The sequence below is a fragment of the Dicentrarchus labrax genome, unplaced genomic scaffold, assembly GCF_905237075.1.
Source record: "Dicentrarchus labrax unplaced genomic scaffold, dlabrax2021, whole genome shotgun sequence".
Classification (NCBI taxonomy): Eukaryota; Metazoa; Chordata; class Actinopteri; family Moronidae; genus Dicentrarchus; species Dicentrarchus labrax.
Genome location: NW_026136724.1, coordinates 4366245 through 4381453, shown reverse-complemented (window position 1 = coordinate 4381453; position 15209 = coordinate 4366245). Strand labels below are relative to the sequence as shown.

The 15209-nt window shown below is 43.7% G+C and overlaps 1 protein-coding gene across 3 annotated transcripts in view; it reads right to left on the bottom strand.

The window, feature by feature from the left end:
- Positions 1–5204: 5204 nt before the first annotated feature.
- The window catches only part of net1 (neuroepithelial cell transforming 1), a 30542-nt gene continuing 20537 nt past the window's right edge, over positions 5205–15209 (bottom strand). For 2 of the 3 annotated variants that reach the window (XM_051392558.1, XM_051392559.1), the window contains exons 4-11: positions 9414–9521; positions 9131–9295; positions 8570–8632; positions 8159–8332; positions 7796–8053; positions 7538–7708; positions 7129–7315; positions 5205–7024 (exon numbers count right to left, since the gene is read on the bottom strand). In XM_051392558.1, the coding sequence (XP_051248518.1) occupies positions 6567–7024; positions 7129–7315; positions 7538–7708; positions 7796–8053; positions 8159–8332; positions 8570–8632; positions 9131–9295; positions 9414–9521 (1584 nt within the window). In that variant the 3' untranslated portion in view covers positions 5205–6566. Of the gene's footprint in view, positions 7025–7128; positions 7316–7537; positions 7709–7795; positions 8054–8158; positions 8333–8569; positions 8633–9130; positions 9296–9413; positions 9522–12376; positions 12696–15209 lie in introns of those variants that run through there. The other variant, XM_051392560.1, reaches the window with a different exon arrangement.

Genomic DNA, 15209 nt, shown 5'->3' with positions numbered 1-15209 from the left:
CTCCGGTCTTCTGTGGTTGCCCCAAGCGCTACTTTGCTGGTCAGATTTTGTGTTGAGCTTGTCGTGTTATTGGCTGTGGGTGCGGATTTGGCAAACTGATCTCAAAGTTTCATATCCAGGGAGTTTCCAGTACCCTCTAGGACCTTACCCACCGGTGATAATAAAAGAGATTTTGTTGCATTTAAGTGATACAGAAGCATTAAAAGACAAAGAGAAGCTACACAGCTTGTAAGCCTTCGTGTGTCCGCATGTTAATCTCACATAGACAATCCCTCTGTTATATTATCTCCACTCTGTGTGGGGCTGTGTGGCCTTTTCACCATGCATGAGCCATGAGTAAATGAATTCATCGCCCACGTGGTCCACAAGCACTGACAGAGGCCTTCAGCAAGCCGCAGTGTCCTGTTGTCCTCCATGAAATATGCTGCAGCCAGGGTTTTCCTGCAGCTCTTTTACCAGACCATTTTTGTCAAAACAGTCCCTGCGTGTCCTTTTTGACGACAATTTCCTTTACTGGCAAGGCCAGTAATTTTCTGGAAGTTTAGACTGGCCTTTATCCCAGATAAATTAGCCCCCAAATACCTTTCCAAACTGCAAGATTTCCTTAACAAGGAGGCAACACTCATGTTCCTTTCTAATCCTCACTATCGAATGAAGCCAAATAATATTTATATGAGTTAAGAGAAGTTTTGGGAAAGAGTTATATGAGAATTAATTCCACTTTCATGTTAGTAAGCTAAATATGAAGCCAGCCAACAAGCTTAGCTAAGCATACAGACAGGGTGGGTAAGAGCTAGCCTGGCTCTGTCCAAAGGTAAAAACATTGGCCTGTCAGCATATCTGAAGCTCAATAATTCACTTGTTACATCTTGTTTGTTTAATCTGTGGCAGTGATTTTTTTCTTCCAACTTTTGGCAAAATTACAAGTGAGCGTGTTTCCCAAAACGTTAAACTATTCCTTTAATCAACGGTGACATGTTATGTGAATGTGCCATGTGCAACAAAGCAAATTTTCTCCCGTGATTGAAACAACTCAAAACAAAACAGATTTATTGCTTCAATATAAACCTATATTACACTTTTTTTTTAAAGTTCTTTTTTTGGCCTTTTATTGCCTTTATTATAATATAGATAATAAAAGATCAGGCTCTCCAGCTATTATCTACATATTGGCCATTATGGCTGACGTTAAAATCCAGCAGTGTAGGCCGACCCTGTTCAGCTACAGCTTTATTCCTAATGAGATTATTTATTGTTGACTGTTGTAGAATCCTGAATGGAACCAGGTTCAAGAACCAGAGATGATTTGGTGGAAAAGGGGTTCTCCTGATCCACACTTCTCCTCCTAACAGTTACTGTTTGGAGCCACAATTGCAATGTTTTTGAACCATTCATTTCACGCCCGCTTACCACCACATTTTAGCCCGTAGCTAATCATGGACGTATTCGTATATTACAGCAAAATACAAAACCTCATAATTTAAATAATGTAGTATATTGATAGTATTATATGTTTTTAAATGCAGCCTGCGTACCACCAGCAGTACACATAGTTTGAGAACCAGTTCCTTAAGTAAAGCCTCCTCTGACAATGACTTGCAGCCATTAAAGGATGTGTATTGTTGCCAATTTAAGCTATTCATCACACTTTTGAGATGATGAACTGAACTGGTGACTTCATTTTGCTGTCAGTCATTTGGAACATCCAAACTAATGAACACAGTTCCAGTCATTCTGACAAACCACAAAGTCTAAAACTAAAATGGATGCAGTTTTATTCCCCGAAAATGAACTATTCTGCCCCCCCCCAGCATGCTCCGAGGTGATTTGTGCCACCTCAGCTCATCGTCACATTAGCTCATGCTCAGAATTAGGTGTCACTTCCACATTGTAGAAAAAGAGAAACAAGGAGACTGAGTCAGACCAGTCAGGGAACTTTCTGCTTCCCCTACTTTATCTGATCCTTTGTGGTGAGTCTCTTCCGCTGGCTGCAGCTCAGACCCTGAACCTGAAGGCCGTTTGTAGCTGACAGGGTGTGTTCGTGGAGTTTTTTAGCGGAGGGAGACGAGTGTCGAAGGATGTGGCGGTGACGGATCACTGACAGGAGGCTCAGCTGTCTGCGTCCATCAATAGTTCGGCCCACAGCTCTCTCAATAGCACAGCTGAGCAGCTGAGAGAGAAGTTTCTGGTACACTGGAGGGGGTCCTGATGTGTTTGTCCGGACTGGTTCTCAGCTGCATTATTTTGCTGTTTACGCTCAAAGAGAAAGTTATGGTGCTGGTAAAAGGCGGCATGTGTTTGTTGCATAAAGTGCAAGATCTCCAGAAGAGACCGCTTTGTTATGTAACAGCAGCTGGTGAAGTTAAAGAGCGTGTGGCGTCTTAAAATCAACCCCAGTCACTTCATTGGCCTGCTCATCAATGCCTCCAACTCTCAATAAACAACCACTTTCTGTCTCTGCAAGGATGAAAGGCAACAAAAATGAGGCTAGGTGTCATTCAAGCAGGGTCAGCTTTTAGTCTCTAGTAAAAGCTTTTTGGCGGTCTCCACACAAATAACATTTGTGTTTCAACTTTAAACCACAATCAAATGAGCAAACTCTTAAAGTCTGATCTTTAAGTTGAATTTTTAAGAGTAGTTCTGGAGACAGCCGGTCTTCCATATCACGCAGTTACAGTAATGGCCTTCAACAGGTCGGTGCAATGTCAAAGGTCATGGCTAAGATAAGCTCTGCCATTAAATGTATCTTTATTTTCAACAAGTAAACTCTGTTCAGCTTTGGTATAAGGTCAAAGGTTGTGACATGGATATGGCTTTAATATTATATATTTATATTATGCACATTAAAGGTCCACGGTGTGAAATACAGATAGAACAGATGTTTTCATTTGTGTATAATCACCTGAAAATAAGAATTGTTAAAAAGTTCATTTAACTTAAAAAATTATTACATCAAACATTTTAAGTAAAACTAACTAATAATTTTTAAGTTAAACATTCTTGATCAAGTAGCTTTAGTAATTTTAAGTGACACAGACCTGTAGTTTTTATTTGTACTGTGAAAATAAAATATCTAGTAAAAAAAATTTTTTTACTTAAAAAATTTAGTTGGTCGTACTTAAAATGTTCAATCCATCCAATCCATTTCAACAATTTTTTTAACTTAAAAACATAACATCACATTACAGTGTGTGTTTTCACTACTTTAGAATGAGCTGTTTTCATCTTTGGAGGGAGTGGGTCCTCTTCTACAGAGTCTGCCATGTTGTAGCCCAGAACGGACAGAGCAAACACTGGATGCAGATAGGGCCTTACTTGTTTTGCGGCCAAGTAGTTTCTCCTACATGCTTGTAATTGGCAGATGATGCGAGGAGGTTGTAATCTGCAACCTACAGTTGTCACACTGGTCCTTTAATACCATTAAATGACGGTCTGTCTCTGTCCACAGTCGCTGCTGTTTGACTCTCTTCAAAGGCTGAACTACTTTGCTGCCCAGGAACTTAACATCTCCCATTTCACTAACTACAATGCTGGTACATGCTCAACTTCCATTAAAGTAAATGGACGACTGTGTGGAGAGCATGAGCGAATGTGTGGAGAATGCTCTCAGTTTCTGAGAGACAGACATGAGGCCATTACTGGGTTCTGCCAAGCAGACAAATTAAAAGGGAAGAAAATCTGCCTGGTTCCAGCAGAGACTTTAAGTTTTACAGTTAAAAAGCTCACAGTGATGGCTGAAATGGAGCCCTGTCTCTTTTTTGTTTCTTTCTAGTGATCACTTATATTGCTTCATCACCCAGCAGCATGAACAGAGCAGCCCTTCCAGTCTTAAATCCGTTAATCCCAGTGTGTTTATTAAAATGTTTGAGAGGCTCTTGGAGACCATTTGTCAGGTCTTCCAAATGGAAATCACAGACCTGATGAAGTGAGGTGTTTCCGTCAAAAAAAGCTCTCTGTCAACAAATAAGATGGTTCAAACAGGGACCAGGCAGCGATGTCGCAGTTTGAAAAAGCAAATCCTGACTAATTCTTACACTGGAAATGTTTTTCTTGGCACCTACAGGGAACTGACTGTTTAGTTAAGAGTTAAGCATGGTCATTAATCAGTGGGTATCTCCTTCTTCTGCCTTCATTTGGGGCACTCCTCTATTCAGGGTCATGTGAGTCATACGACCCAGCCCAGTGAGGACGTGAAAGCTGTTGTGTCTATTTTTAAGACTATTAAAAGAATAGTTTGGTATTTTGGGAAATGCACTTATTTGCTCTCTGGCTGAGAGTGAGATAAGAAGATCTTGTCATCTAACTTTTCTTACACCAACCCATATATGCCGAATGTTATATTATATATGGGGAAATTCAGTTTTTAATAAGTTGTCCCCTCATGTCTGTCCCCTCACCGGAAAGCTACAACCAGTTAACTTAGTCCAACATAAAATCTGGTAGCCAGTTAGCTTAGTTTAGCATGAAAAACCTAAAACTATACTCAACTGTTTAGCTTAGTATAAAATGGAAAATAGCAGCCAGCTAGCTTAGTTTAGCAAGAAAAATGGCAGTCGGTTATCTTAGTTAATAATGAAAAATGGCAAAGCAGTTGCAGTTTCAGTTTAGCATGAAATATTTCAGCTGTTAGCTTAGTTTAGAATTAAGATTGTAGAATCATTTTTCTTTTTGTCATATCTGTCCCCTCACTAAAGCTAGAGCCAGTTAGCTTAGTTAACATAAAAACTAGCAGCCAGTTAGCTCAGGTTTTCATGAAGAATTGCAGCTGGTTAGCGTAGTTTAGCATGAATACTGTGAACAGGTGGATCTACATCTGAGGCTCACTGACAAGACAATATATCTAAATTGATTCATCTGTACAAAAACTGAAGTACAAAGAGGGTTCCTCCAGGAAGTCAATGTACCTAAAAAACAGCCCGGAACATAACCTTACGTGAAACCACAACTTCTATACCGTTTTTGTACAGATTAAACAAATGAGATAGAACGTGTAAAATAGTGAATTTAAGAAGTGCTAGTACACAGGTTTTGTTAGCGCTGGACAGAGCAAAACTAGCCTTTTCTCTCCAGTCTTCATGCTAAGCTAAGCTAAGTGGCTACTTGCTCATCTTCAGGGTACAGAATATCAGTATTGTCATCTAAGTCGGCAAGAAAGCAAATAATGGCATTTCTCAGAGGGAAGACAAAAGACATTAAACCAAAAGTTCAGTTGCAATCTTACACAGATCTTTATTGTTCTTTTAATTACATACAGGTCGTGGCAAACAAGTTGCCCTTCTCTCTTTTCTTTTTTCCACCTCAACAAAAGCATCTTCTGAACACATACAACAACCTTCTTCTTTGTCTCCCTTCCCCTACGTACTTTTTTCCATCAATAACTCTCATTTGATTTTAACCATCCATCTATGTGCAAGATATCACATCAACTTATACAGAAAGTTAATGGAGTTTATCGTCTTGCAATTTCAATCTTTTTCAGTTCCAAAACACAGCTTTATCAATCTTTACTCTTTTCTCTTCAGCCTTCAACAACATTCTCTTATCTCTCATATCTCTCATCAACCAGTCTTTTACATGTTTAACTGTCCTGTCCCTCAGGGCAGGTAAATACATCCTGCTGCCATTACTGGTGCAAGCAGTGTCCACAACTAAAGCTCCATGCAAGATGCTACACTGAAAAGTGATGTTTCATTCTGAAAAGTCAGCTTTTTTACAAACCAACATGGCTCAGTTCAAAATTTTGTTTCAAAACAAAACTCCTCATCTCTTCTCTGACATGATTTTGACATCGTATGATTTACCAACACTGCACTTCATAGCGATGTCTTTGTTCTAACAGAGAGAAACTGGAATCTCACCTGTTACTGGATTTAAGTTAATGCCTCTGACTGCAAAAAATAAAAGTGTCCCGATCCTAACATCCGTCATTAAAGGAATGTATAAAAATAAGACGCGTGTTCTGATTAATCTAAAAATCAGACTTGTACAGAACATTTTAAGCTTTGTGTAGTACATCTCATCCTTTTTTGGGGATTCTTTTCCTTTCTTGCCTGCTAAACATGCTCAAATTTTCAAATAACTTCACCTAAAAGCTAAAACAGTGCTGCTTTATGATACCTAAAAAAATACTACAATAAATTTTAGAATATAAAAATGTAAATCTTTCATTAGCCCCTCCGTAAGGTCTAAAATAATGTTTAAATATCACAATTAATAGTAAACAGGATTGAATGCACCACCTCGATCTTCAAGAAATCACCAAACTCATGACACACACAGATTTGTGTGTGAAATGTGTGTTTGCCTCTCGTTACGCTTCCCTTTTTAGAGCTGGTGGAAGCCGTGCACGTTTCTCCAGAATACTGTGTCTCTGTAGGGTGCACTTGGATGGAGGGGTAAGGTAAATAGCTGCCGTAGAGGACAGTAACACAGAACACTGTTGTAATAATACGCACGCACGCAGACACACATAAATACAAGTCCCACGCTTCTCCACGTTGTGTTTTTTAACACTTATGTACAAAACAATGTCCGCCCAGGAGTCCATTTTCTCCTTTCACCTCAGTTCACACCATAGTCTCTTTTCTCTTCCCTAAAGAACACAGAGACTTCTTGTCCTTTTTGGTTTTGTGAGCTGTGGGTGAGGAGAGCGGCGACGAAGATGAGGAAGATGATGTCGTTGACAAAGAGGATGAGGAGGAGCGGGATGAAGGAGACGTCGTGGTGGGGCTGGGGGTCGTGCTGTTGCACGGCGAGCCGGGGGCAGACTGAGAGGTCGGCTGCGGGCAGTTCTCATCTGCTTCCTCCATGTGGACGATGGCGGAGACAGAGGAAGGGCGACGCTTGGAGCGGGCGTCGCTTGCAGGCGGGGAGGGCGTGGAGGGCTCGCTGAGGGGTCGGTGGACGGAGATTGCACTGCGAAGGCAGTTGAGCCACTGCTGCTTGTGGAAAACGTCGTTGACCTGCAGTGTGTGGGACTGTGCCTGGCTTGGGTCATGGGAGCGCACGCGGAAAATGTTCTTGGCTGCGGAGAAAGCAGAAGTAGAATTAGCAAACTGATGTTTTTGACATCGAACTGTATTCCTACATTAACCACAAGAAACTTTTTGACTTTGACAAGAGCCTCACCTTTGTCTGCGTTGCTGAAAGCGCCTCTGAAGGAGCCGCCCATTCTGACGTCTCCATCCTGCAGGTCCTCAAGCACGAGGTCCTGGACTGGGATTGGCTGCCGGTAAACCTGGAAACAGTGGCGCTCATTCCTGGTGACGGGGCGGCTCAGAACCAGCAGCTCAGTGAACAGGAACACGTGCAGCTTCTGAAAGGAAATAAACAGACAACAAAGATTAAAACCAGAGCACTCATATTTCACATCATCACCAACAAAGTTTTCTGGAAGATGTTCGTACTCTGTTAAATCATAGGTTGGTTGGGGGGCAGCAGAGCAGCCAGTTATAGCCGGTTTGCCTTATATGGGATGTGAGGCTTGTGTTGATGAGTGAGGAGGAAGCCAGAGGAGCAATGTGTGTGTTTTGCTCACCGTGCCACTCTTGTTGCGTAGCTCCCCGTGACACAGCAGGCTCTTGCACTGCTCGATGCGAGGGTCCCTCTGCCTGTCGTCCAGATACTCCAACTTGTCAATGTAGTACTGGCACTCAGACTCTCCCTTCTTCATGTTGATGTCAGACAGCACGCCCTGGATGACAGTGATCTGAACACACAAGGAATCGAAATATTAACTTCAGCCACGTTATTAGATAACCAAGAGATAATAAATGAATGTGTGTCCTCGGCTTACCGCTTCCTCCAGGCTGGCGGAGTCTGGGTGCTCTGGTGGAGTGTGTTTCAGGATCTCTTTGAGCAGCAGTGGATACTTGACCAGGCGAGAGCGTGGGATGTCCAGGAAGCTCCACAGGTCCAGCTTCCTGCTGAAGGGTGACTCGAGGCAGCGCTGCAGGAAGTCCTGCACCCGTGGGTCCAGCTTCTTCTGGTCCAGCAGTGCCTTAGCTGCCAGCTGGTTGCTGCAGTAGTCCTTGTAGGCGTTAAGCCTTGGCAGCTGTAGAGGAGGTGGAACACCGTTACTAATGCTGCCTTCCCTACTGGAAACCCAGTTGAGTTTAAATGGAAAGAGGTTGAGGTAAATTGGTGTTGTGACACTTACCCAGCTTACGACAATCTGTCCGATCTGGCCCACGGTCCCATCTGGCCCTGTGGCTTTTGAGAGCTGCGCAAGGAGGTCTTCATGTAGAGGGATGTAGGTGTCCAGGTTGCCGAAGATGTGAGTAAGCTCCTCCTCTGACATAATGGAGAGCTTCAGCATCGGGTCATGGTACGCCTGTGTACAGGAACAGAGCCAACAGTCAAATAACAACATCCCTTCAGGCCCAGCAGGGGTGGATGCTAAGAATAGCTCTTGAAGAGCTTTAGGGGTACAAGAGAAAGACAGAGGAATAATTCCTGTCTTTTTATAGTTTCTGGCTTGGCCATGTAGAAGGCCTGCCAGACTTTGATTTAATCTGTTTGCTTTATACAGTATGTACTCCCCCTGCCTCAGAGATTTAAAAGTACAAACCTTGCGTGCGAGCTGGAGGTCCTCGATCAGATCCTGTTCTCCACGAGACAGCTCAAATATGGCCTGAGGAGAGGGAGGAGGCACAAAAAGACACTTTTTTAGGAAAACACATGAATCAGGATGTCATGTGCAAACGACAGCCATTAGACTAAATCTAAAACTGGGCAGGTGCCAAAGGGCTGAGGTAAACTCTGAAATCTATCTAGCTCTCCGTGTTTAAAACTGTACAAAGTTTATGGCTGCTGACAGTTGGCTAAGAGGTCTGACATATGCAGGACAAGTGGGGAGGTAGGGCAGCAGAGCGCCGGTTTGTTGGCTTGTCAGGTATATGTGAGCCTACACAGACTGGGAAATGATCCCTGGGTGGCTTTTAGCCCCATTTAGACTATTAGACACAAATACTACAGGGATATGTGAAACTAGTCTGGTAGACAGGCATAATTCACCACTGTCTGGATTTCTATCTTAGCACACTCATTCATCTACAACTACACTTTGTCTCTTGGTGTCCTAACTATTGCCATTTCTACTGTATTTTCATGTCTCAGTGCTGATTCTCACCTCCTGCCGCTTGATCTCTTTGGTGGAGAAAGTCCCTTTCTGGTGGACGTCTAGAGTCTCCGACCACAACGTGCTGTTCCTCCTTTTGGGCGGTGTGGGGGCCGCCGCCTTGCTGCAAGGCTTCTGGGGCACGCCCGGCGACTTGCCATCGCCCCGGAACGAGGCCTGCAGATGGGAAAGAGGAAGCCCCAGATGTAAGACATGTTGCAACTGGAAAGCAAGTTGTGCAGTGTCCCTCGCCCTGAGGAGTTCCCGTTTTTGCGGGATGTCACAGGGAGCTTACCTGGATGGTTTGGCCGAAGCGCCGGACGGCCCCATTCTTCACCGGAGAGATGAGGTTGGCTAGCGACGTCACCCTGCCGAGAGGACGGACACGCTTGTTGCTGGGTTCCTTGAGAAGCAAGAGAAAAACAGAAGGAGGGGATTAGTCAGGCAATTTTATCACAGCTAGTGTCAAAGGAAAGTCTTCAGCAACACAGAACAAATCGATCAGTAACGCCAACTGTGACTGAGACCTCAGCAGTGAGTCCAGGCGCTCCCTTGTGATTTCCTTGTGATAAAACACATCAAGTCAAGTCATAAATCCTCATTATTGACTCTACTCCCTGCTTTGGAGCGAGGGAATAGGAGTCGCCAGAGCAGAGGTCGAGCTGCAGACAGACTGGCGGACCAGCGGACAGACAGAGATACTGAGGAAGAGGAAGCAGCTCCAGCAGCTGTTGGCTCCATCATGTGAAGAGTCTTGAGCCAGGCCAGCCCACTGAGCACAAAGACCCTCTCTGACTGCTGATCTGGAGGGGAAGGGGGTCTGGAAGAATGCCAGGAATGCACGAGACCCTGCTCTCAGCTGTTCCACACCCCTCCCCACGCACACACTCTGCTACTATCTGGCCTGACAACGGCTACAAGCCCACTTGAGAGTGGATCTGTAACATCACTCAAACAGTGTGAGATAAATGCTTCCTGATTGCTCCAGCTCTTTAACTGCCTTTCCCAGAGAGACAACACAGTAAGGACAGTGTGGCAGGACTGTTCAGTAAAAACAGACCACCACTGTGAGTCGGGGGAAGGAGCAAGAGTTGTAATGTCCCCTCTCAAGTGTTTACACAGTGCGGCGTCGCAGGGGGCGCACAGTGGTGGTTATGGCTGCAAGTTGAGGCAGGCTCTTCAACAGTCCTCGCGTGAGAGCAGCACTACACCTTGGCCAGGTGAGCCCCCCCCTCCTCTCTCTCCCTCCCCTCACCCAGCCTCGAGGCTGGGAGAAAGCAGAGACCTGCTCTGGCCTTATGCCAACAACAACAGGCCGCAGAAATCAAAGAGCTGAAGATCTGAGGTAATGATTTCAGCCCGCAGAGCTTCTTCAAAAACATGACACCATGAGACAGCCACAGTCATAATTAGCATTTCCAAAGTTTGTGCTCTCCACAAAACATATTTCATTTCAAGGACTTCGCCCTAATGAGAGCGTTAAAAACCAGCACCGCACTGCTAAAAAGCTGCTTGTGTTTTCTCCTGACTCAGGCCAAATGGGATTTTGCCTTGGCTCAGCGGATCTGGGAAACAGAGCAGCCATTGAGGCTCCGGGCCCTGCGGACACAGCTGTGGAACAGATCCGCTCAGTCTGGCGTGGCCTGTGAGCTGTGGTCGAGTCACGGCCTGCTGTGGTAAGGGTCTTCACATTGGACCAGGACAGCCAGACAGCCTTGAGAACTTAGAAAGCCCTCTAGTGGCAGAGGGCAGCAAAGTGATGCCACATGTCAACTGCTTTGATTGTGGTCTACATACAAAGACTGAATTTTTTTTTTGACTCGTCTGTTGGGGCTAGACTGGCCTGGCTCTTTTTTACTGCCAGTAGACAAAGAAAATAAAGTAAAAGCAAAAGTTACAGGAGGGTGGGGGTTTTTCAAAGCGATACGGGTAACCTATGATGGCAATTGCGCCCTTCCTGTCCTTTGGAAACTGGCCTCAGTATAACAAAAAGCCACTAGTCCCACTCTTTGTGCATCAGCTGGAGAGTGAAATAGTGCAGACAGATGGGGAAAGTTGCTATTCCTAGCAGTGTGACCCAGGAACCCTGTGGACCTACGGCGAGTCTGGCTCACTTCAGGAAACCACATGGATCCGGGGTTTGTGCTGCTGCTTTGGATAACCATTATCAGTGGAACAATGACCCTCCAGACATGCATATAGTAACATCTGCGGTGAAACTCCTAACCTAAGATTACAACCTCATAAACATCAGGAGCTTTTTTTAGGGATCCAAAAGCTCTCTTCCTGTGCTTTCCCTTTGATGCAACCTTGTGTGTGCTGTGAGCTAATACTCCCAGATGTGTCCCTGTGATTACACCACAGCTTGAGCTGATAGGGAGCTGAGAACAGAACAGCCAGACCATAAATGAAAGACTCGAGGTCAGCAATAAGTCAGCACTGGACGAAAAAAAAAAAAAAAAAAACACGTAAAGCTGAAACAATGACTCAATTGTGCGAGAATGGGACTCACTTCATGAATTGTCCCTAGACTTCTCCTTTATCAAGTGGTTTACAGTCAATGAAACCACATCTTCCTGAAATCTCTTCCGAAAGAGAAACCTCAAAAGGGGAAGGGGGAAGGAAGGGTGGTCGGTTTGATAAGTACAGAGAGCACACTTAGGTCTCAACGCCGGTGTCCCTTTAATTGTGCAGCTGAAGGAATACTCTCAGGCTGCTGGGCTGCATTTACATAAAAAACACTCTGAAATGCCAGAGGTCAAAAGAAAAGTAATCTTAGTCAGGTCTGAACTAAAAGGATGCAGGGTTGCTGACTGAGTTTACCCCCTGCTGCTTCACTGTGTGTGGTTCTTTGAGTCTACCAACTATCCTGATCTCTCCATATCCCACCGTGGCTGAGCTGCCTGCTGGGATGCACAGACAGGGAATACACAACACTGAGGGGGGTCAGTACACTGCAGCTATGACTGTACCGTAGGTGCAGTGCGATTCAATGATTAACTTTTTCAGGTTAGGCAGTATCTTGAGCATTGTTTTTAGTGCCCAGGCACAAAGTTCAAAGTCTCATCTTACAGGCACTGGGTAATTGAGAGCACACACTAACACTGTGTGCTCAAGTGAGATAAAAACAGGGTTAGGCGCTGATTCACTCACAGTCTGACACAAAGATAGGAGTTCCGGGCAAAGATTTACTGAAAGGCACAGGTAACAGCTAAACAAAGCAGAAATATAACCATCATGAATGATTTTGCATCTCACCTCTGACTCTTTGTTGGCTTGGTTCTGGTAGTCTATCACTTGCAAAGTCCGTTTGATAGGCACCAAGCTACCCAGTTCATCGTAAGCCACCATAGCTTTCAGTAAAAACACAATATCCTTTTTTTAATCCTGGCGAGTCAGCTCCAAGTAATCCACATCAGAGAAAAAAAATAGTTGATAAAAATCAAGGGTTGTGTGAGAGTAAAAAAGGCTGAATAAATAAATACACCTTCCCCCCTATGCTTCTTCTTCCCTCATGGGACGGGGCTCTTTGAATGCTCCCCTCACACACTCTTTCTAAACTTTGGTCTGAGGTAGGCTGAGGGAGGGAGGGCTTTATACTGGGAGGCGAGACGGGGGAGGAGCGAGACTCCGCTCAGGCGGTTTCGGGTTTACTTGGAACTGCCCGCAGGCTATGTTGACCCCATCCACTGACTGAAAACAGTAGTAAGAATTTTTAAGATCATGTGTACCGCTTACTGCTAAACAGAGTTAACAAACACAACTCTGATGAGGGCGAATAAAGTTTGAAGAAGACTAAACCTTGTCTAACAAAAAGTGGGTTTATCTCAGGGCACTGGCTTAAGGTCTGCAGTAAAGCATGGATAATGAATTTTGATGTCATGTACAAAATTTGATAGTTGAGGATCAAAACAGTAAGATACATTAAGAACCTTTCAGCAAATATTTCTTCTAATTTCTTTTTTTATTACATAAACACACTTGGCAGAAAAATGACTGGCAATGATTCTACTGATGCTGGAGTTAAACAATGAGCTTTACTATCAAAGGCAATATTATATAAAATAGCACATTTTCAACAGTAAACCAACTATTAGAGCTGGAGCTATTAGTTGTACAACAGACAATTAACTGGCAACAATGTTTATGATCATTTCAGTCATTTATCAAAGGTTTTTTTGGTTTCAGCTTCTCCAATGTGAGGATTTACTTCTTTTCTCAGTTTTATAGCTTTGGAAATTGAATATATTTGGGTTTTGGACTGCAGATTAAACACAAATGAGCAATCAAACCTGAAGATTAACATTTTATAGTTTAAAATATGAACAGAAAAACTAGATTAGACTACTAATATGATTTTTGTGCAGCAGTACACTTTTCTTGTGAGTAAGTTGATTTAAATAAAACTGCCAGGAAAGCTCAGAGACCAATATATATATATTATATATATATATATATATATATATATATATATTATATATATATATATAATATATATATATATATATATATATATAAAATATATATATATATAATATATATATATATAATATATATATATATATATTATATACACACACACACACACACACACACACACACACACACACATTTTACTACATTAGTGTTGTAATTTAATAAGCATGCAGTCATGATGAAATGAAAGCCAAATGACCATTGCACATGCTCAGAGAGATTTAATGCTGCAATTTTCAGATAAAACTAAAGTCATCATGCTAAATCACTTTTGCAGCTCCAACACAAAGAGGGACTATTTCTACTATTTCTACCAGGTCTTGTTGGTATCAGGTTCAAATGTTTGAAGCTAAACGACTAACCGTTTAATGTACTTTAAATGAACAAACTACAAAGTAATTATTACTTGGTTATTTCTTCTTAGCTAATTAATCAAAGCGGTCTTTGCTTTGAGGAGCAATGCTCTCTGCTTCAAACAGAGCTGTTATCAGTGTCATCAGCTGAGCTGGGGGAGGTGATCAATTAGAATATCAATAGCACTGTGACACATACAGCCAGATGTTTAAACAGAAACCTGTATATTGAATACCACTGGGGGCAGGGGGTAGGGTGCGACTGCCACCCATATGTTGATTGGTCTTATAAAGCAGAAAAGGGTTAACATGCAACCAGTTTCAGTAAAGACAAAGAAGCTTTCAGAAATCCAACCTGTGGCTCTTTCTTATGCATGTGTGCGCACTCACAGGGGAGATTCACCCAGACAGGAGGGTGCACACATGGCTGAAGCCACAGATTCTACACACCCGTACAGCTGGTGCACAAATGCACAGAAAGAAGTGGAGGTGTTAGGTCTGATGGAGTGGCTAATGTGGAGGTGCTGCTAGGCAGGGTGTCGCAATGTGAGTGTGCGAGTGTTTTGGGCAAATGGAGGAGCCGGTTCATGGCTTCATCCTCCTGGGTCAACACGGAGGTGTGAAACAGGACACGGGCTTCATGCTGCTGCTGTGTCTGTGTGTCTGTGTGTGTGTGTGTGTGCGTGTGTGCGTGAGACAAAACACAGATGCTGATCGAGGTGTATAGTTGTTGACACCTTGTTCTTTGGGTTTGTTGGTCATCTGCTGCAGACCAACAGGATGCTGAATCACCCATATGCCCCCCCAAAACAAAGTGGATTGGGATCACAAATCCAGTGACTTCATTGTCAGAACACAAACAGATTTGGGTTTCATGAGAGAAATAAGATAGCAGAGTGAAGAACTATGCAGACTGAGGAGTCAGAGAGGATCTAATAAAAAATGAATCTGTCTGTCTGTGTGTAGTCTGTGCGTGCCTTCAGAAGACACTGTGCAGTTCTGCTGTTACTCACCCTGTATGGGGAGACCTCGGGCTGAATCAGCAGTACGTCTGGCCCAGCTGCTATAAAAACTAAACACAACATGGCGTGGCCTGCCTGGCCTATTCGCCCTCTAGTCACACTCATCTGCAGCTGGAGCACTGTCGTGATTTACGCTGCAAAACACACACATACACGCCAGTCTGGGCTCAGAGTGGTGGAGGAGGATGAGTAACTTAGACGCCGAGTGGCGAAATTTCACCGCCGTCTAACCTATGCCGT